Below are 22,669 nucleotides of genomic sequence, written 5' to 3' on the forward strand. Positions count from 1 at the left end.
CCAGTTCCGGTTCCTAACCTGGAATTTTTCAGCATATAGCCATAGAGACGCCATCGTGAAAGGAACGTATAATTTAATGCCGGATATGTGATTGGTTATTTGTCTCATCGCCAGAATAAATAATCCAAGTTGACTATCCCTGTTCCAGTTGACCTCCATTGTTACTTTCCAATCCCCAACGTGTATTCATTGGGAACTCGAAAACAGTAACTGCCATCTGCTACGAAACTCCTATCCTTTTTGGTTTTTCGAGTCCCTCCGGGTCCTGGATTTAAAAGGTTAAACACATCATCTGGCATCCTCGTTCCATAGCATTTCACTTTCTTTGGTTTCTTTCTTTCTTTCTTTCTTTCTTTCTTTCCAAGAGGGAGGAGACCTTCAAGGAACATAATGGCTTCTTCCTGGGCCTGCTCCAGATGCACGTTCATCAACCCTTCATCAGATGAACGCCTATGCACTATGTGCGGCACCCCTTCATCCTTTGTCCAGTTCTCATGCTCGTCCCCGTCCTCCTCTTCATCTCCTGGACGACGGTGGTCTTGCCTAAGTTGCACATACTCCAACCCCGCCCAAAATGGTTCCTGTGAGATGTGCGAAACCAGGGCTCCCTCTATCTCCATGGTCGACCTAGACCCTGACGAGCTTTCCCACCCCTCCATCGGCTCAGTCTTTCTCCCTCTCCAGCCCTGCGGCACCAAGCGTAAGAAAGATTCCGATTGTCCCCAATCCGATTGGAAGCGCCCTGGAAAGGAAGTGAAGGAGGATGCCACTGATCCAATCTTAATAGGTTCATTTTTCTTTCTCTTTCTTTGAATTATACGAGCTTTTCCTTCTTTTCTTTTCGTTCAAATTTGATAGCTTTTAAAGTTAAGTAGCAACAATTATATGCTACATCGGTGCCTTAATGCTGTGGTTAACTTGGGATTTGATTCTTGAATGATTTATATGTAGAATTTCTATAGGTTGGTATATGAAAACTGGCATATTGCTAAGATGGCTAGAGATTGTTTGTCACTGCATTCCTTTGAAGTTGATGAGAGAAAGCATTTTTTGTTGTTGATATCCTAAGGCTGACTTCGTACTCTGCCAAGTGATGTTTTATTTTTTTATGGTAGAGCTAGTGGTTGCATATGGGTTGATAGGATTGGATGATCAAGTTTGATGAATAGCGATCATCTCCGCATTCAAGAGTTGGCATTCTACTTCTGTAACTTCCCTCGGGAATCAGAGTCTCCTTTCCTTGAAGTGGGCTTGGCCATATTTCTTAAATGGGAGGAAAAATATCAATAGCGTAATCTAAACACAATTTGGATTTCGATAAATTCTGGAAGCAGTCTTGATTCAGCTCTATGTTAACTTGGAGATAAAATGTTCAATTTACTGATACAAATTTCTTGATATATGAAACTCATCAACTAATAAAGATATTTTCTTTTGCTTGGATAATGATATACAGTTTTTGATGATTTGCAAAAAGCTCAGATGCATCAGACTGTTTCATTATGTTCTACAACCATCTATTTCTGTACATCTTGATTGTAGGTTGTTTTTAATCTTTTGATGCAAGAGAAAGGAACAAATAAAGAAGTTGTTGGTTTTGTGTGTTTGATTTTCTTCATTACTGAAGTTCTACCTGCACCCTTTTAATTATGTCCAGAATGTCTTATAACTGTTAATTCTTCATTGACATGTGAAACAGATAATCCCAACAGCAATTTTAAACATGGTTTGCTTAAGGTTTTAAGCTATAATGTATGGTTCCGTGAGGATCTGGAAGTTTTTAACAGGATGAAAGCTCTCGGTGACCTTATTCAGCAGAATTCACCTGATATCATCTGTTTTCAGGTCTCCAATTGTTCCATCCTTTTTTTTGTGAAGAAATTTTTGTTAGCATTAAAAAATATACTGGTATAAAATCATCGTGCAGGAGGTTACACCAAACATTTATGAGATTCTCAAGAGTTCTAAGTGGTGGGATGCATACAGTTGTTCAGTAAGATCACATGAGGCAAATAGTAAAGCATACTTCTGCATGCAGGTTTGTCCTTGACTCAGTTTGCAATGCTGTAACAAATAACTGATTTCTTTTCTATGTGCATGTCATTTCTTTGCATTTCTACATTAATTGTTTGACAGTTATTGACCAATGTCGATGTGTTTTCAATCTCATGATGCTGTTAGTGCAGTGGTTTTTGTTTTTTTTAATTAAGTCTGTTTTTTTCTTGCTATGACTGCTCTGTGTAGCTCCTGCTGTTTTTAATCTGGGGTATCTTTAAACATTGTTTGTTCATCTTTGGTGGAAAAACTCAACAAATCTGGCATGGGTTATGTGAATTACTTGCAATGGAACATGTATTGCCTCCGCCACTGATTTCTGCAGATATACAATCTTCTCATTGTAACTTTCAGTTCATGATATCTTTTTATGGTTTGTAAATTTTACCCACTTTCTGATTATTGCTGTTGTTGTTTTGCAACCTTTTGAATGATGCCCATATAAAGTTTATTTAGTTTAATAGGATCAGTCTCACAATTCAACATCACATTACATTCATGATAGCTTTCAACTTGTCATATTTTTTGCATCTCACCTTTACCTCCATTGGTTCTAAATTTTAAGAATGTCATAAATTTGCACTGATACTTTGGTATTGTCCTTCAAATTTGGTACAGATGAGCAAATTGCCAGTAAAATCATTCAGCTGCGAGCCATTCTCTAACTCTATCATGGGAAGAGAGTTATGCTTGGCAGATATTGATACGGGGATAGGCAAGGAGTTGCTGATTGCCACGAGCCACCTCGAGAGTCCCTGCCCTGCCCCTCCCAAATGGGACCAAATGTTCAGCACAGAGAGAGTAGCCCAGGCAAAGCAGGCCATCAGCATCCTCAAAAGCTCCCCAAATGTAATCTTTGGTGGTGACATGAATTGGGACGACAAACTAGACGGTGCTTTCCCAATTCCTGAAGGGTGGATTGATGCTTGGAAGGAGCTGAGATCCGACGACAATGGTTTCACCTACAACACGAAAGCGAAACCCAATGCTGCAAGGCAACCGAACTTTACAGAAGAGACTCGATCGGTTTATATGTCACCTAACTGATTTCAAGCTCCAAAGCATTGAAATGATTGGAATGGAGCCAATCCCTGGCCTCTCCTACTGCAAGGAGAAGAAAGTCAAGAATGAGTTCAAGAAGCTTGTTCTCCCTGTTTTAGCCCAGTGACCATTTCGGTCTCCTCCTAACACTCTCCATCTTGTAGCTGCTTCTCGCGACGGTGACTCTGTTTGCTTTCCCTCTTTGACATTTTGTTTCAGAACTCAAACTTTGAGTATTGATAATACCTAGTCAGTGAATACAATCCACTTATCTTTTTGGCTCTAAATCTTATTTATCTTTCTTATTCGCTTGCAAGTTTCTAGTTTTAGACAGGCTTTGTAGTTAGAACTCACAAAATGCTAACCAGAATCAAACAGTATTGCCAAAACTTCAGCACAAGCTTCATCTCCCAGCAATGCACCAATGATTTCATCATCAGTCTCTGCAAGCAAGGCCAATACCCTGAGGCTCTTCGAGCCGCCTTCTCTTCAGATTGCATCTTCTACCCAGAGCACCTATGCCCAACTCTTTTACGCTTCATCCTCCATCCGCTCCCTCTCCGCCATTCGCCGCCTCCACCGTCGCCTCTCCAATTCCCTTGTTCTCACTGATGTTATCTTGCACATTCACATTCTCAATGCCTACGGAAAATGCAGGTCTTTGGATGATGCCCTTCAGTTATTCAACACAATGCCTGAGAGGAATCTTGTTTCTTGGACCTCGGTTATCTCTGGCTTGTCTCAGAACCATCGAGAGCGGGAAGCCGTTGAGCTCTATCTCGGTATGCTTCAGTCTGGTTTTCTTCCTGACCAGTTTGCTCTAGGGAGTGTTGTCGGCGCTCGTTCTTGTTTGCTTAATATACACTTTAAGGGTCCGTTTGATTTGCACAAAGGTACAATACAAGAGTACAACACATCACAAGTGCTTATAGTACAACACAAGTATTTGTCTTGTGCCATTTTTGATATTCAAAGCACAATACAAATTAATATAACACAATTAAATATAAAATTACTAAATTCATATAGTATTGTGGAATAAGAAAATTAAAAAAAATAAATAAATTACTTGGCACAAATATATTTTTAAAAATTTAAATATATTAACTAATAATTATTTATGAAAAATATATTATAAATTTTGTTAACATTTCTTATCATATTAAAAAAAGCTAATTATCTTGATATTTTTAACTATAATTCACAAGATTAAATAAGTTTATTATAATTAAAGATAGGAAGAATCTTAACATAATAATCATTTTTTTATTTAATAAATAAATTTTAAAAATTGGCATAGAAAAAGACCAGTAGATCTTGCAAGATGCCAAGAAACCATAGAATTCTCAAAGAAAATAGAAAGTAAGAAGGGGAAAGTCAAGAGAAGAGGAGAGAGATTTGAAAAGGAAAGTACCGCGGCGGATGGGAAGGTCGGGGAAGGAGGTTCACGGCCGTGGATTAGATCGGGTAGAGCGTTGAATGATAACTGTAAATTTTTTGATGGGATGCGTTTTTAGTTAATTATTGTAATTTTTGGATTTAAAGTGGAGTAAAATTGACTTTTGTTGTGTTGTCCCATAACCGAAAACTTGTACAGTGGTTTTGGTAGGACAATTTTTTTCCAACTTGTGCGGTACTCAAACACATTGTTGTACTGTACCCTAAATATATTTGCAAATCAAACAAGAGACAAGAGAGTTTATGCTGTCATGCCCCTCATTTTTTTCCCGTATCAAATGGACCCTAAATGAGGCAAGAGTTCATTAAAAATAAAAGAGTTAAATCAAGATTTTTTTTTTTATAAGTAAATTTTGTGCTATTCATGATATTGATGGTATTTTTTTTTATATGTATTTAACTTTTAAAAATATTCATTCATAACTTTTTTTTTAATAATCATAATTAGTTATAGTTAATGTTGCATGATATAAGTGAAGTTAAAGAATGCGCACATACAAGAATTGCAGTTATAAACTCAATAAGCACCTATGCCCTCACTTTAATTGGGTTTTGGGATTCGATTTCTAATGGTCTTGAAACGAATATTTTATGTAATTAATCCGGTAGCAAGAGCCCATTGGTTGTGGAAGAAAATTGAATTGGTTGTTTTTTGCGATTGCAAATCTTGATATTTTTTATTATATAAATATTTTAAAAAATGGATAAACCATATTATATTAAAAGGAGAAAACAGGGGTGTCATTCCTTCATTGAATAGTTAGTTATCTCACTTTTCTCTGAACTCAAAAGTTGAGGGTTCAAATGATGAAAATTGAAAAATAATAATTAAAAATATAATCAAATAAAAAAGAATAACATGAAATTATATGAAATCACATACGTGGCGCTAACGAAAAGATCTATGTTGATTTTTTTTAATAGAGAGTTAACTAGTTTTTTCCTATCTCACTAGAAATAAAAGACTCTACATGAGAGACTGAATAGATATACGAATAAATAGCAAAGAACAGAGATCTCTCTATAGCAATATAGGTCTCTCTATAGCAATATATATATATATATATATATATATATATATATATATATATATATATATATATATCATTAGATCAATCCATAAATATGCCATCTACTCATTTGCCATGTCCCAATTCCCAATATATTTCTATTAATTAGATATATGTTATATTATTAATGATCTTATTATAATTCAAAAGTAATTGATTAATGATTAGAAAATTAGGGTAAACAAGGGTTTTCATTATATTTTGAAAAAATTTTATGAGTATTCGTTCTTCATCAAAAAAGGAAAAGGAAAAGGTATTAAAAATATTACATGAAAATAAACTTAACATTTTTAATAGGTATATTTATTAGAATTATATTATTTTAGAAAATTTAATTCAAAATACAGACAAATTTGATGAAGTCAAATAAATATAATTTAAAAAATCATTTATTTATATATTTATATTAATTTTGAAATAAATTTAATATAAAAAGTCATTTGCTACTCATATCGCTTCTATGTTCATTCCTTGATATAAACTCAATCTGTCTTTTAGATTTGCAATCTCCATCAATATATATTTTTTGTGTCTATTTCTTGATAAATAAATATTTTTTAGAGGGTTTTCTGGTCAATCAGTCTTTTCTCTTGCTAGATTTTTGGATTGAGGAGCCAATAAGTGAAAAAGGTTAGTAACTTTTCTCATCTTTAATTTTTTTTAATAAAAATAAAAAACTCATCCTCTAAACCTAAATGAACGGAGATACGTCTCTGATTTTGGGGAGAAATGTGCTAATCACTACCTTATTTTTTTCTAGTATCAAATTATGAGATTATTTATTAATTAATTAAAAAAAATAAAGCAAAGATCACAGATCGGATCTAGATCTGGAGAATAAACAAGTTCTGATATTGTAAAGTGAGAAATTTTCTACTGATGTTTCACTTTGTTTTGGTCTTCATCATTTCAATTCTTTTCTGGTATGTTTTGATTTTATTTTTTTATGCTATCTATCACAATTTTTGATATAAGAATAGTTTGTAGTTTTTTTTAGTGGAAATTGCCAAAAAAACCCTTTAAGTTTGTAAAATTGCCAAAAACACCCCGTTAGTTTTTGCAATCCCCAAAAACTCCCTCCTTTTAAAAGTCATGTTTTTCGAAACCCCCAAACCGCATGTAGCGGATGTGAGCGAGGTGAGTTTCAAATTTTTGGACGAAAATGCCCTTGCGTAGTGGGGAGTCGTGGGCTGCTGACCATCTCGGCGATTTGAGAGGAAGTGGGGGTTTTCCGTAGGAGTAACCCCAGAGGCAATTTATTGGAGTAGTTTAATTGCTTTTTCTCAACTCACGTCTTGACTTTTTCCATTTCCAGTTTGTCTCGAAGTTGTCTCTACGCTGAAGCCTCTGTAATTGCCATTTCATCGACTTTTTCCCTTTCCACCGGTATCTCGAAGGAGAAGTCCCCAGCAACTAGTTGGCATTTCATCGATTCTAATCTAAGGTATTGAGTATGGTTTTTATGTTAAGCTGCATATCTGAAAGAAAGATTTTTTTCGGTTTTGTTTTTGTGCTCTGTTTTTGTTGGAAGATATTGAAAGTCTGCGAGGGGGATTTCTCGGTGAGGGTTTTGTTAGTCTGCAGGAGATTTCTCGGTTAGGGTTTTTGTTTTGTTTTTGCATTTTTCAGTATGTATACACTATCGAAATAGTTTTTTCGATTGTTATGATTTATGTAATATTTATAATGTACATTTCCGTTTCGTTTGATATGGTTGCGAGTTTTACAAATGAGGGTTGACGTTTAAGAAATGAGATGTTACTGGTTTAACATTTTGTTGTCTACTGTTTAAAGTATTCCCAGTCTGCTTTTAACAAAATGGGTCTCTGTTTAACATTTTATATCTACATTTAATAAGCGAGAGTTTACAGGTTTAAAACCTTATATTAGCGGCTTAAACTTTTTAGTCAATCTGCGAGGCTTGTGATTATGGCGGTCGACCTAGTTAATGGGGCGTTGCTATTTGACACGGTTGTGGAGACCTTAGGTGAATTGAAAGTTAACATGACCCCTCGACACTGGGAGATTATTCGAAGGACACCGTTTGCGGCGATTTCTGAGTGGAAACCATATACCAAGAGGGCCCTTCTTGATTCTCTTTTGCAAAGATGCGATGGTCGCACTCAATAAATTCGGGATCGGGGAAAGCTGCTCGAGTTTCGAGCACCTCAAGATGGGCCCACTCGTTCTTGAGTACAACGTTGCGATGAGCGGCACGCAGTGGTCTTTCGAAGAAAAGAGTCGGTCGTTCGAGGCGGTGATCTATCAAAGACCTACGGAGACACGAGAGACTCCATCAAGAGCACTCCGGTGCAACTGGTTCGACGGAGGAGAAGAAGATAATTTTGTCAAACTCCGATGGTGTACCTCATGGGGACGAGTCCTCTTCCCAAATACATCATGCTCGGTTCGAGCTGGATCGTTGATTACGTCGATGATCTACCGACCGTGAGCATCGACGCGTAGGCGCGACGCACAAGTGGCTTATGGAGGATATTCCACGGCCGCGAGTGCACGAGATAGATCTGCGGGGAAGAAGACCGACTACGAGTAATGCGTTAAGGGTTTGCTCGGTCAAGCTTAACGTCCGGTTTTCTGGTGGCCGGAACAGGGAAGAAAGTCCGTTTGACGAGATCCCAAAGGATCTTGTGCTACGGTGAAAGTACTTACGGAGCAATGGCGATGTGAAAACGAGCTTGTCGATCGCTCGATGGAAAAGAGGTAATAAATCATGGACATGATGTCTAACATAAGTCTTTAATGTTTAAACATTGTTTTTAGCGCTTTAACTTTAGTATTCTACAGTTTAACTATTATTAATAACCGTTTTAAATATTACGATTCTCCGTTTAATTATATTCTATAACGTTTAAATATATAGTTTCTCGAAATGGTTCCTGAATCTTTGAAGAAGAAAATATTTGTTGGCGCACTAAGCGGATGGATGCCATTGCTCGGAACCACTAGCTCGAAGGCGGGATGAGAGCAGCCTCTATCATCGTACTTTGCCGGGCCTGCGTTTCTCCTACTTCCGACCCACCACGCCGCACGCATTCCTCGGCCAGGAGAAGCCCTCCCCTACCCCGCGATTGCAACAACCCTCCTACCACGAGCAACGCAGTCCCTCGACCGTGGCGGCCCCTCGACGTGGCAGGCCAGCGGTGACGTTGGCGAAGATGTACTGTAGACTCTTATGCGGGCAGTACGCAGATAATGATAGCCGAGGTTTCCTCGGCATCGCTCGTGTGAGGCGCTGGAAGGGACGTTCCGGCCATTTGCGCGCCATCCCTCGAAAAGAACCGAAGCACCGGGACGAGCGAAGGCGTGAATTTGCGCAGCGACGACATCATCGGGAAGGTCGTTCAAGGTGACCACATTCGAAGAGACTTGCGAAAAAGAGGAGAACAATCGCCTCGTCTCCACTGCCGGTGACGATGAAACAATAGCTTACACGCATTTGCATCTGTATGTCTCATGAGTCTGTCAGTTGATGACATAGCCGTAGCGGTGGAGGAGCGATCGTAGATGATGTGAGCCGTTCTTGCGGTTGAGAAAGATCGTTGACTCTCTTCTCATTGAAATCGATCGACAGTGGAACCCAGTTGCCGAGATCGCGGCATCAAAGATGGACACAATCCACGAAGGTCGAGAACAAGTTAAGGGAAGTGTCTGCGGTTGATCTCGTCGCCGTCGTCCCAGCGTCGAAGCCGGGGCGCAGATCCCACGACAAGAACAACAATGTAAGGATGTCATACGCGTTGATCTGCTGTCGCCGTAGTCCCGCATCCAAGGAAGATGCTTGATGAGAGACCCGACCGAAAGCAACGAGAGAGATGATCGAGGCCAATCAGAAAAATTGGACCATACGGCTCGGAAAGCTTTTTATTCAAGAAGAAGAAATGGGTTGGTCACGAGGTCGTCTTAACAACATGACGGCGAGTTGATGAGGATCTTCCTCAGTACTGCACTATGGACGGGTAAGTGTAACGCTTTTTATGATATTGTTTAAAGGGTTTCTTATAGTGTTTAACTATTACCTAATAGTGTTTTAATACCATTATGTTATCATTTAAGTTTTTCAGCCTCTTACCGTTTAATTATATATAATATCATGTAACAATTGATAATATCATTTAAATATTATCAATATGGTCTTCTAATATCCATTATCGCTTTAACCTCGACCGCTGTGGAAGAATGATCGTCACGACCCTCACCATGACGGGTTATACTACGCCGCTTGAGGGAAGGAGATGGTCATTTGATGATGTGATGGACGACTTTCGTGATGCATAATACAAAAGTCGAGCGAAAGAGCCATATCCTTACAAGAAGCGCCCTCCATCATCGAATCACGCTTAACTGCTTATGCCAAAGCGGACGACGCATGACGACAATTATAGCTATGATCGGGGATGCTTTGTCGCACTCGCATGAAGTTCAAATTGTCATCCTCCGATAATCATGAATGGCCACTTCCATGTCGTCGAATCACGACAATGATAATCAGAATACAGGCATTATTCTTCGCGTCCGAGTCACGATAAGGAGCGCGTTGGACATGGTAAGTTCTTTAATTATGTCCGTTAATATCTGTTGGTATTTAAATCGGTATTCTAATCTCGACTTGCATATCTCGACCAGTGAATCTATTCGACCTTTGTGTCGATATGGAGTTAAGCGAGTCGGCGGCCAGAAAGTACTCGCTGCGTACGCTACGTAAACCCCACGCCCAAAAAACAGGAAGGCTGTCGATTGTGCGTCTACGTCATGCGGTTTATCGAGCAATTCATCTGTGGGGTGAGAAGTTACGGCTACCGCAGATGAGCGTTCCTTACCTCGAGATCACTGTATGTTACCCGCATACTTAAGGAGGGAGGGCGGTAGCATCCATGACAAAGGGGTCGCCTGCCAGCGGTTAAATTGCTTTTTGAATAACATGTCTCTAGTATATCTCATCACAATTTTGTTTTCAAATGTAAATCTCGACAAATTCAATTCATTGTTTTCGTGTTCGAAGAACATGACTTATATACCTGTAATGTAAATTTTGTTTGTTTTGAATTAGTAAAGCGGGTTAAATTCCATTCGGTTTTATTTCATTGTTTAATTTACGTTGTGCTTGTGTACATTTTCACTTTCATTGTTTAAATATAGTATATATCGTTTTAAACATCGGTTTAAATATTTCAAATTACGGTCTACGCTGTTAAAAATAACACTTTCTCCTGCTTTAAATGAATGCACTTATTGTTTAACTAAATATGGAAAGTTGCCCATCAATACACAATTCAATTCATCGTTTAAACATCAGATTTGAAATATTTCAAATTACGATTAGTATCCGCTTAAAAATAACAATGTCTCCGTGTAAATACATTCAATTCGTTATAAATACACAATGTTTCCCATCGCTATCGTCGGTTTATTAACAATGCCTAGATCGGGCGACAGCTTTCATCTACAAGATCGCCGATCGCGACCGGATCCTTGGCAATGGCCGCAATGTAACTCAGCGGACATCAAACGCTCGCGACTCGATCCTCTCTTTCGTCTAGGCCGCCCGAGCGCTTCTACTCACAGTGCGGTCGCAGAAAGCTCACGATTTCCGTCCGAAGGCCCGTCATCGCCGGGTATGGGGAATATAGCTTCCTTGTATGCCGTTGTAATTGTCGACGGTGAAGTACCCGCTCATAAAGTCGATGTACGTTGGTGTCATGCGTTATTCGCATTGTGACGCAAGTCATGTTTTGCGAGGGATACCATAAACTTCACCACCTTCGACATGAACAAGTTCTCGATGGCGAGATCCACGGAGTTCTCGCATTGGTCGATCAGCTCGTAACGATCATCGACACAACGACCAACACGCTAAGATTTCGGTCCGTCCTCAACAATGATCTCTAACTCGAATGTATGTCTCAAGCATAAGTAGGTCTCCCATTTGGTCGCTTGCTCACGCTGGGTTACATAACATGCGCATCAACTTGAACACCGCAAATAAGGTTAAACAAAGGCAGTGATGGTTAAATAATTAGTCAACATGTTTAAACATTATTGTAATTAAATAAACGAAATGATTAATATTTAAAAGTCGGGTAAAAGTGTAATTAAACAAAGATTGAGAATGTTTAAAAGGGTAATACTAAAATGTTAAGTGTAAATCAACATTCGGCAGACCTTATGGAGTCGAAACCATTTTTTCGCCACCCGCAGAAATGACGAGCTTCCCTTGATCCAAGCATTGAACGACTCGCGACGCTCGAATACATCTCACCCTCAACGATCACCTCCGAACGGATAATTCGACCAATGTGCCATATCTCGATGATAATCAACCGCTGATGAGCTTCGGGGTGATATGGCTCTGCAGCTCATTCACGGTATCATCGAAATCTTTTAGCCGTGGATGCCCACGCAATGCGGAAGCATATAGACCCAGAGACTCCTCCCTCAACGCCTTCCCAAGTCGCGACATTGGCTTTCGTAAAATTGGCCTCCAAATGTCGAAGGCGATGACGCATGTGGCGAAGAAGGGAAGACTCTCGCAATTGCGCCACAAGGCCCTTGGACTCCGTCTCGACAGCGAAGGTAATTATCTCATGATAATCTCCACCCTCGTGATAAGGCATCGCCCAACTTAGATATGAACCAAGTCCAATTGGCATCGGTCTCGATTGTCGATCATACCGAAGGCGCACGTGGAAAAACCATTGTTACCATCTTTCCTGTGCAGCCCGTGTGAGTGTACCCCGAGTATTTTTCCAAGGAGGTGGGTACCATCGAGAAAGTGATAGACTGCCCAGCAGTCCTCTCAATCCCACAATACACGCTACCGAAAGAAAAGAATGCACGCTTTAAAACGATCACCGCTCTCTCCACGCATCGCAACGCCGCCGGGATTTGTCCTCAGCCCACCTTATCCACATACCAAAGCAAACAGTCATAGTCGGAGATGTCACCGCTGAGCCGAGGACCACACGGCATGCTCTTTTTCCCAACCAAGCCTCGCTTGTATGGTATGTGGACACCATGTTCCCATAACATGTCCTTCGAATGTCGATGGCCTTGCTATGAGGACGGTCCTCGAGCTTCGAATCACCGTGCGCTAACTCCATTTTTGGACGCTTCGGATGTGGCCTGAACCTATGCCACCACCGCAAGTGTGTGACGGGTTGATTGTCTGATTCAGAAAGTATTTTTGTTATACTCTTTTGATGCATGAAGGCGCCTAACGACAACCATCCGGCAGCATTCCACACCCTGATGTTTTTCGCTCTTTATGAATTTGAAGTCAAAATTCCTTTTGATTGCATGATTTAAGTACATCCCTCGAAATGTTCGACACTCGTCAAAACGTCGATCAATATCCAACGACAACACTTCGTAATGATCCGACGAGGAAGGAAGACATCCCACACCGCCGTGAGTCACCATGGGGATGAATGGGAGCACTCGCAGAATCAATTCCTCGCCAACACTTCACTCAAATGAAAAGATCAATATGTTAAGCTGGAGAATACAATGTTTAAGCGATAATGACAATAGTTAAACGTTAAATTAAATACTTAAACAATTAACTAATAACGTAAAAGGACTAGATACGATATGTTAACCAAATGACGGACATTATTTAAACAATAATGACCCCGCATCAACCGGAATAATTAAAAAGAAAAGGAACTACAACGAGTAAACCTCGCTTTTCATTAGGATTCGACGAATAGCACATTTTTCTCGTCTCGACTGACAAGATCAACTACTGAAAGACATTTGAAGATGGAGTGGGACGTGACACTATCCAGCTGAAGTCAACATCGCTTTTTCTATTGGGCAAACCGCTTTTATATCCATCCGTGTGATAGACTTAACCCCGACAAGAGAAATTTCGAGACCCCATCGCTCACATATCTCGAGCCTAACACCAATTCCCAAGAAGTCTCGAGCCGTGAACATTAGCACTCTTCCCTCCCCGTCGAATCTAGCAATACCACAAAAACTCTCCATAATATATCGGTCGAAAAACCAAATCGATGCAAACCAAATGAAATGAAGAACAAAACGAAGACGACGTAAGAAGAAGTAGAAGATGTAAAGAACAAACAGTAAGTCGAACTGCAAGACAAAAAGTGCACGTTGTATGCATAGAGGTTAGACTAGACGTGATGTGATTGGGCGGTATTTTTCCCTCCATCCCAAGGGCAAAAAGGGAAATATATGTCATTGTCGCGAGGAAGACATGTTGTCATCGCTCGAATGAAAGTTCTCAACTCAACACGAGTCTCTCGTAAACGCCTAAGCTTTTTTTATGTTTAAACGATACATATAGTGTTTAAAAATAACGGGTTAACCTGCTTAACTAAAGTCTATATCATGTAAATAATATGTTATTGTTTAAATTGAATGCTTTCAATCGACATCGCGCTGCTAGATGGGTACCTCCCCGGTCATCTGCTTTAAACATATTTACGTATTTTCTTAAACACCGTTGTCATTGTTTAAAGAGTAACTTGAGTATTGTTTAACTTTTTTTCTATTGTTTACAATGACGCTGTTTCCCACATTGTTTTTACTAGGTCTCTGCTTTAAATTTCGAAGTTCACAACAAATACGATTGTTTCGCTTTTATTTATAAAATATTTACAACATTTACAACATTTACAAAGATTTACAACATTTACAACATTTACAACGTCCGCTTTCGGACTTTGGACACTCACGACTCGACCTCGTGATAACTGAAACAAGTGTCTCAGACATTCGAATGCTCACAGGGCCGGTTGCATAACAAGCGCATCAACTCGAACCTCGCAAAAACGTACAACATTAAAAAGGTTAAACAACACACATTCATGAAAACGACTATTAATCAATGTGTCATGGTAGGACTTAAACGACGATCCCGATAGTTAAAACACGTAACGTAATAGCATGTACACCGACGTAATTTTTCTTAAACGCACGTGAAAGTCTCAAGTGGTAAATGTCAACTCAGTCTTAAAGGATAGCTTTCATGATCTCCTCCTCTAGAATCCTCCGCAATCACGCAATACGTGAAAAACTTTCTTTTCATACCCAAGTCGAAATGCTTTCTTTAATTGCTTTTCCCGCTCATCCATCACTGGAGAATCCTCCGCATTCGAGCAATTATGAGAGGACTTCGCTCAAGGTGGAAAAGATAGTTTAACTAGTTCGGTGATTACGGCTAATTGATTCTCAAGATAAGGAAGAAGGCTCACGAAACATCCTTTCGGAGTAGAGTGGTCATGTCCAGTGGGAAGAGGAGGAAGAGGAGGAGGAGGAGGAGGAGGATGATGAGGACGACGAGGAGTGGTCTGTCCATGGGGAGTGGTTCTTCCTCGTTATTTATGGTGTGAAGTCCACAGCAGGTCGACTCTTCGTATCCGAGAAAAAAGTTAAACGCACAGTGGCCGACATCGATCGATGAGAACGAACGGGTGTTCGAGAATTTTAGGTTATCGCGCAAGAATTAATGCCGCCATTAATTCTCACGCACGGGATACCATAACCTGCCACCGCCACGTGCCACATGCCAACAATTCGGATCAAACGAAAAAGATCACCGCTTTTACGCAGAGACTTTTGAGAATTTACATCGCTTATGAATAGTTATACATGTAAAGATAATGTTAAACGGAGATGGGAAGTATTAAACGGATATGATAATTATTAAACATATTAGTAAAATATTTAAACGGATAATAGCAAAATAGTTAAACATTATTTAAAAATATACAAATAGATAACCATAAACGAGAAGAACTTTACAACGAAATGAACTCGTCAGTAATCATCGTTTCTTCTCGTCGTAATACAACTTTACAACCATAAACGAGAAGCATGACAATGGCACATGCTCTGCCTCGACAATAAAAATCGACTACGTACCATTTGAAGATGAAGCGCACTTGACCAATCCGATGGAAATCAATTTCATTTTCTGTTCGAGAAACCGATTTATATATTTCGGGTATGATAATGAGGAGAACAACAAGATGTAATGTAACTCCTTGCCATTTTCTATCAGAAACCAAGCAGAAAGCCCTTCAAAAGTCGAACATGACGTGATTTGGCGCTTTCCTTTCCCACCATTTTTCGGGCCAAAAATGGGATTTCACAACATGGACCCATTTGAAGTGAACTGTAGGGGGTAAAAGGGAAGTTAAACACTAACTGGAAGGGGTCAGTCAGTGGTGTGTAAAAAGTAGGAGGGGTTTTTGGGAAGTTTTGAAAAATTACGAGGGTGAATAAAGTAATTTTCCCTTTTTTTTATTTCAATAAATTTATAATCTATTTATTTTTATTAAAAAGGAAGAGATATCCATGTGAATCTTGTTGGTCTTAATCTGTGTTTTGTTCTTATAGATATTTTTTACTCCTCAAATATATTATATATAAATCCTATATTTTGTTTATCCATATTACCATAAGTGATATTTATTTATTTATTTAGTTATTTGATATTTGGAGGGTGATCTGGAAAGGGCAAAGGGGAAAGTGGGGATGGAAGGAACCAAGGCATAGCCTAGTGGCTTCCTACCTTACTTGTGTTTGGGAGGTCTTGAGTTCGAAACATTTCAAGCATAATGTAAAAATAATAAAAAGATGCTTATCGTTAATTAATTAATTAAAAAAAGTGGGGATGGAATCCCATCATTCCCATCGCCACTCTACTTTTTTTAAAAAAATAATAATTAATAATTAAAATTTATAATTAATTATCAATCATTTTCAGACAAGTACCTAATAAGTAATAACTAACTAAGCCTTAATTCTGTAAAAATAAAATAAAATATTAACATATATATAGTTAGCCTAAAGTAAACTTGATTCTCTAATAAGCTAGCAAATAATTCTAATGATAATTTTCTTTTTTATAATATAGATAAACATTTTAAATATGTAATGAAGAATGAAGTATTTTAACCGTTTGGCTATTGCTGCAATGCGTAATATTTTTATTCTTGAATTTAAAACATAAAACATGGGTTTAGATTAAATTTTTAATTTTACTGCAGTATAGTGTTTTATCTCTTTTAATTCACAATTTGGTTATTCTATTAACATTACTCTTTTGAAATGGTGAGCTGTGAAGAAGTCAAGATCAATGGAAACAGGGAAGAGTTACAAGCCCAAAGTGAACACTGAACAACAACAGTCATGTAATGATAATTCTGAAAAAATGAAGAGCCAAAATAGAAGCATCACAAACATAGATGCACCAGTGAAGAAGCGAAAGGTCCTTATAATTAACTCAATAAATTAACATGATTGTTATTTTTCTCTTTGCATTAATTTATGGCCATCCCCATGCTTATCTTTTATGTCATCCTAATTCCTATGTGCACAGATTGAAGCAGTACAGACACAAGACACAACAGAGAAAAAAGGTATATATATATATATATATATATATATATATATATATATAGTTTTCTTCTCATCATTATATTATTAAATAAAAAAAAAATTAATCTGGGCTGTTTTCTCATTCAGAGGAGAGTTTGCCATCAATGGAGCAATATCTGACACCGTCTGCATCTCAACATCATGCGATGATGAAGGCTCGTTTTGCAGATACAATCATCAATGCACAAAGAAAACTCCTTGATGTAATTTTTTTTTTTTCATTTTATCTATTTTTATTTTTGTTTTTATTTTGTGATAGATAAATATAACAGAACCATTTTACCTTTGTTTTCAGGGTGATACAGTGAAAATGGAGGCTTTGATCAAGAAATGTAAACCGGAGAATAAAACTCATAACAGGTGACAAAGATATTTTTTATTAATTTTTTTAAGCTCTGTGACTAAAAATAAAATGAGAAATTTAAAATATCCTGAATTTAAATATCACTAGACGCAATGATAGTAAGCAGTCTTTAGTTGTGGTTTCAGATTTGTTATCCAAATCCATGTTGTTTGGTGGTGACACCCAAAACTAGATATTCACATTCTGATTCGTGCCCAAATTTTTGACTAATCTGTAATTATCGTATTTTGTTAAAGAAAAATTTTTTAGTAGATTTTTTTAAAGGTTTTGACTAAAATAATATGATAGTGTTTCTTTCCAAAATATATATATATATATATATATGAATATATTTCATAAATTAAAATAAAAAATGTACAAAGGTTACAGAGGATCTATAGGGGATACAACACATTCCCTAATACTATGTGTGCATATGTTATAGGGAATATTTTGAAAATCTATATAAAAATTTAATAAAAAATAAATATTAAGTATTTATTAGATTTATTTATTCCCTTTATTTATTTATTTATTTGAATTACTAACAGAGAAGGACAGAGTTGAGGCTGCCAAGAAGCAGTGTGTGACAGAAACAGAGGCCATTAATATAGGTATTGCGCTTAATATTTTTAATTAAAAAAATAAAAGTTAATTAAAGTTTTAAATTTTGACTAATTATTGACTGTTAATTAAATTCCCATCTTTCTTTCTGTTTGTGCAGTTAAAACAAATGGATGATGATGGACAATATGATGCATAGCATGATATCTGTTGTTTGTGAACATAATGTATTTCTAAATTTCAATTATTGTAGATAATTTATTCACATAGAAAATGTTTGTATTTTCTGTTTATCTCCGATGAGAATATTTCATAATTTTAGAGTATGTTTAGGGGTGGTAAAAATCCACCAAATCGGGTTCAGAAAATTACTAATATAATCAAAAAAACTTGTGTCCGGACCTGACCCAGTTTTAAATCTGGACAAACTTAAGATGTCCAAATTAGGTTTATTTTAAAACCGGATTGTCCGGATGTCCAAATTTATCTCAATTTTATAAAGCTTTATTTTTAAGCTCACCCAAATATTAAATTATATAAAAAAAAAATTTAATTCACATGAAAAAAAAAAACAAATCAACAATCTAAAACTCAACTCAATTCATAAAAAATAAAAAAATAATAAAAATAAAAAATTAAGGCTTAATGGAAAAAAACAATATAACTTTGAAGTTTTTAAAAAATTGAGCTTAACACAAATGGGTCTAAGATTGTGGCTTTTAAAATCTTAGAGAATAAAAGAGTATACCAGAATTTAAATCTGGACAACCAAGCCATTTTCGGACCTGGCCCACATTTATAAAACAAAACTTATGTCCAAAACCTTTTTATTTCTGGTTAGACCAAATCCGCTGGGGCCAGCGGAGATACGAACAAACTATTGCCACAATTCTGCAAGGCAACCGAACTTTACAGAAGAGACTTGGTTTATTGATTTCAAGCTTCAAAGCATTGAAATGATTGGAATGGAGCCAATCCCTTGCCTCTTGAACTAGTGCAAGGAGAAGAAAGTCAAGAACGAGTTCAAGAAGCTTGTTCTCCCTGTTTTACCCAGTGACTGACTCTGTTTGCTTTCCCTCTTGACACATTATGTTTTAGAAGTCAAACTCAGTGAATACAATCCACTTATCTTTCTTATTCGCTTGCAAGTTTCTAGTTTTAACCAGGCTTTGTAGTTAGAACTCACAAAATGCTAACTAGAATCAAACAGTATTACCAAAACTTCAGCACAAGCTTCATCTCCCAGCAATGCACCAATGATTTCATCATCAGTCTCTGCAAGCAAGGCCAATACCCTGAGGCTCTTGAAGCCGCCTTCTCTTCGGATTGCGTCTTCTACCCGAGCACCTATGCCAAACTCTTCTACGCTTCATCCTCCATCCGCTCCCTCACTGCTATTCGCCGCCTCCACCGTCGCCTCTCCAATTCCCTTGTTCTCACTGATGTTATCTTGCACAATCACATTCTCAATGCCTATGGAAAATGCAGGTCTTTGGATGATGCCCTTCAGTTATTCGACACAATGCCTGAGAGAAATCTTGTTTCTTGGACCTCGGTGATATCTGGCTTGTCTCAGAACCATCGAGAGCGGGAAGCCGTTGAGCTCTATCTCAGTATGCTTCAGTCTGGTTTTCTTCCTGACCAGTTTGCTCTAGGGAGTGTTGTCAGAGCCTGTTCTGGTTTGCTTGATATTGAGCTTGGAAGACAGTTGCATTGCCATACCATCAAAATGGATCATGGGCGAGATAGGATTGTTCAGAATGCGCTTGTTACAATGTACTCAAGGTCTGACGGTATCCGGGATGCTTCCATTGTGTTTGAGAGGATTGCTGATAAGGATTTGGTTTCATGGGGTTCGATGATTGCTGCATTGGCTCAGAAAGGACATGAGTTTGAAGCTTTGTGTCTCTTCAAACAAATGCTCGACATTGGTGTTGATAGGCCGAATGAGTTCCATTTCGGCAGCTTGTTCAGTGCTTGTGGGATTATATCTAGGCTGGATCAAGGAGAGCAATTGCATGGTCTCTGTGTTAAGTTTGGTTTGGAGACCGATAATTTTGCCGGATGTTCATTGAGCGATATGTATGCAAGATGTGGAAGGTTGGATCATGCAAGGAAAGCATTTTTCTCAGATTGGAAGTCCTGATTTAGTTTCCTGGAATTCAATCATAAGTGCATTTTGCTTATGCTGGTTTCCTTAATGAAGCTTTGTTATTCTTTTCTCAAATGCGAGGGTTCAGATTGCATCCTGATGACATTACTACTCGGGCTCTGCTCTGCGCCTTTACAAGTTCGTCTTCTTTGCACCAAGGCCAACTGGTCCATTGTTATGCACTTAAGATGGGATTATGCCGGAATATCGCAGTCTTGAACAGTCTACTTGCAATGTATACAAAATGTTCAGATCTTTATACTTCATTTGATCTTCTTTTTAAGGATATCAATCACAATCATGATATCGTCTCATGGAACACAATTCTTACAGCATGCTTGCAGCGCCATCAACCCGAGAAAGTCTTTCAACTATTAAAAGAACTGCAGAATTCTTCAAACAAGCCTGATCAAATCACTCTGAATGCTATATTGTGCGCTTGTGCTGATCTGGCCTACCTAGACATGGGAAATCAGATCAATGCCTATGCGATAAAACTCGGTCTAAACACTGATCCAATGGTCTGTAACGGGCTGATTGACGCATATGCAAAATGCGGAAGCTTAGACAATGCCCGAAAACTGTTTGAGCTGATGGGTGATAACCGTGATGTATTCTCATGGAGCAGTTTGATCGTCGGCTATGCTCAATATGGTTTCGGTAGAGAATCTCTCGAGCTATTCACTCTCATGCAAGACCTGAGCATAGAACCAAATCACGTAACATTTGTTGGAGTTCTTACTGCATGTAAACACATCGGTTTGGTAGATGAAGGCTTGCATTACTACAAACAAATGGAAGCAGAATACCACATTGCACCAACAAGAGAGCATTGTTCATGCATCATTGATTTGTTAGGTCGTTCAGGAAGGTTAATAGAGGCTGAAAGATTCAAAGATGAGATGCCATTTGAAGCTGACATTGTGATGTTGAAGACATTGTTAGCTGCATGCAGGGTGCACAACAATGTGGAAATTGGGAAGAGAGCTGCAGAAGGGATATTGAAGATGGATCCATTTAATTCTGCAGCTTATGTTCTGATGTGCAGTATTTATGCATCTGCTGGATGTTGGGATGAATTTGCAAGGTTGAGAAAGGCAATGAAGAGTAATGGTGTGATAAAATCTCCAGGGAGGAGTTGGATTGAGGTTAAGGGAGAGGTCAGGGTTTTTATAGTAGAAGACACTTCACACTCTGAATCTGATGAGATTTACATGGTGTTGGATGTGTTGCAGATGGAGATGCTAGAAGCTGGATACTCACCCATGCCACTATCTTGGCATGAGTGAATATATATATATAATGAATAAACTACTATTTGTTATAAACAAATATTTTTACTGGATGACTACTGTAGCAATTTTACTGTAACAACCGGCATTACTATAGCAACTTCTAGATATTACTGTATAAGCCGCAACATCGTAGAAAGCTTCACGTACGTCATCAGACGCATCGCTAGATCATGTATTATTCTACCAACCATGGTATTTTTGGATCGCGTCGGATCGAATCGATCCCTGCCGCTTTATTCGATTCTCAGAACCCCTATAAATACACTCATTTTTAGTATACTTTGGAATATAGAAAAGAAATGAGAGAAATAAAAGAAAAAGAAAAGAAGTTAGTTCGAGGGTTCGGTTTTTGGTAAATACTTTGGCTCTCTATTCTTATCACTATCTTTACATTTATAACATATATTCTTAATACTATTTACATTATTCATGGTGACGAGTAACAAATGTGAATGAGTGATTGTCGTCATGTTTTTAAAATAAATAATTTGTATACATAATGTGAACAAAGCCGTCACCACTCACACATTCATTATATACTCAATTAATTATGCTTTAAAAGGAAGATGAATCTTCGACTTCTCTGAATAGAAATAATTTCGAATTAGGAAATAAACTCATTATTATGTGGTTATTGTGCTAGTGGTAATTAAATACCTTCTTATCTATTATAATAATGACATAATAAACATGGACTTTGTGCATCAACCATGAACAAACTATCATGAAATATAGTAGTTGATGTTTCATCCTTCTAGCTATGCAAAAATCAAGGATATTTCCCTCCCTGTTTGACAATAGAGAAAAATTTTATTCATGACTTATCCATAATTTTTTAAAATATAATCAATAATTCATCATCCACTTTAAAAATAGAGAGAAAAGCCAATAATGTATCATCTAGTGTGATTCACAATTTATTTTATTTAATAGAAAAATTATTTGTGAACAACTAGATTCGAAAATAGAAATTTATGGGAAAACATAAACAAGACTGAACGTTCAAGGATTTTAAGATGATTTCTTAAAAACAATTATTAATAAACGATTATTATTCAAAGGATTTATATTTTTTTAATTTTTAGAATTATCTTATAAATAAAACTTATTTTCATAATCTTATCACAAATAATTAGGATTTAAATTCAATGGGATTTATCATTATCAAATCAACGAAATGATTTTTAACAAACCAATAATTATCTCAAACTTGAGCAAATTCACTGATGGCTTAGTTCTTTTTATAACAAGAATATATATA

At 37.6% G+C, this 22,669-nt stretch overlaps 2 protein-coding genes and 1 pseudogene across 2 annotated transcripts; all 3 read left to right on the top strand.

The window, feature by feature from the left end:
* The first annotated feature begins 20 nt into the window (after positions 1-20).
* On the top strand, positions 21-3,401 carry LOC120277324 (annotated as a pseudogene).
* Positions 3,402-3,520: 119 nt separating this feature from the next.
* LOC120277570 (putative pentatricopeptide repeat-containing protein At3g47840) lies at positions 3,521-20,107 on the top strand. Its single transcript, XM_039284428.1, has 8 exons — positions 3,521-3,989; positions 16,763-16,884; positions 16,996-17,035; positions 17,142-17,257; positions 17,350-17,414; positions 17,506-17,573; positions 17,949-18,011; positions 19,128-20,107. The coding sequence occupies exons 1-8, from the start codon at positions 3,521-3,523 to the stop codon at positions 20,105-20,107; spliced, it is 1,923 nt and encodes a 640-aa protein (XP_039140362.1).
* A 58-nt stretch (positions 20,108-20,165) lies between these two features.
* LOC120277993 (pentatricopeptide repeat-containing protein At3g53360, mitochondrial-like) lies at positions 20,166-21,513 on the top strand. The gene has a single exon (XM_039284867.1). It carries the CDS (start codon positions 20,188-20,190, stop codon positions 21,400-21,402), a length of 1,215 nt encoding a protein of 404 aa, XP_039140801.1. The 5' UTR covers positions 20,166-20,187; the 3' UTR covers positions 21,403-21,513.
* Positions 21,514-22,669: the final 1,156 nt, after the last annotated feature.

This window comes from Dioscorea cayenensis, chromosome 15 (genome assembly GCF_009730915.1).
Source record: "Dioscorea cayenensis subsp. rotundata cultivar TDr96_F1 chromosome 15, TDr96_F1_v2_PseudoChromosome.rev07_lg8_w22 25.fasta, whole genome shotgun sequence".
Classification (NCBI taxonomy): Eukaryota; Viridiplantae; Streptophyta; class Magnoliopsida; order Dioscoreales; family Dioscoreaceae; genus Dioscorea; species Dioscorea cayenensis.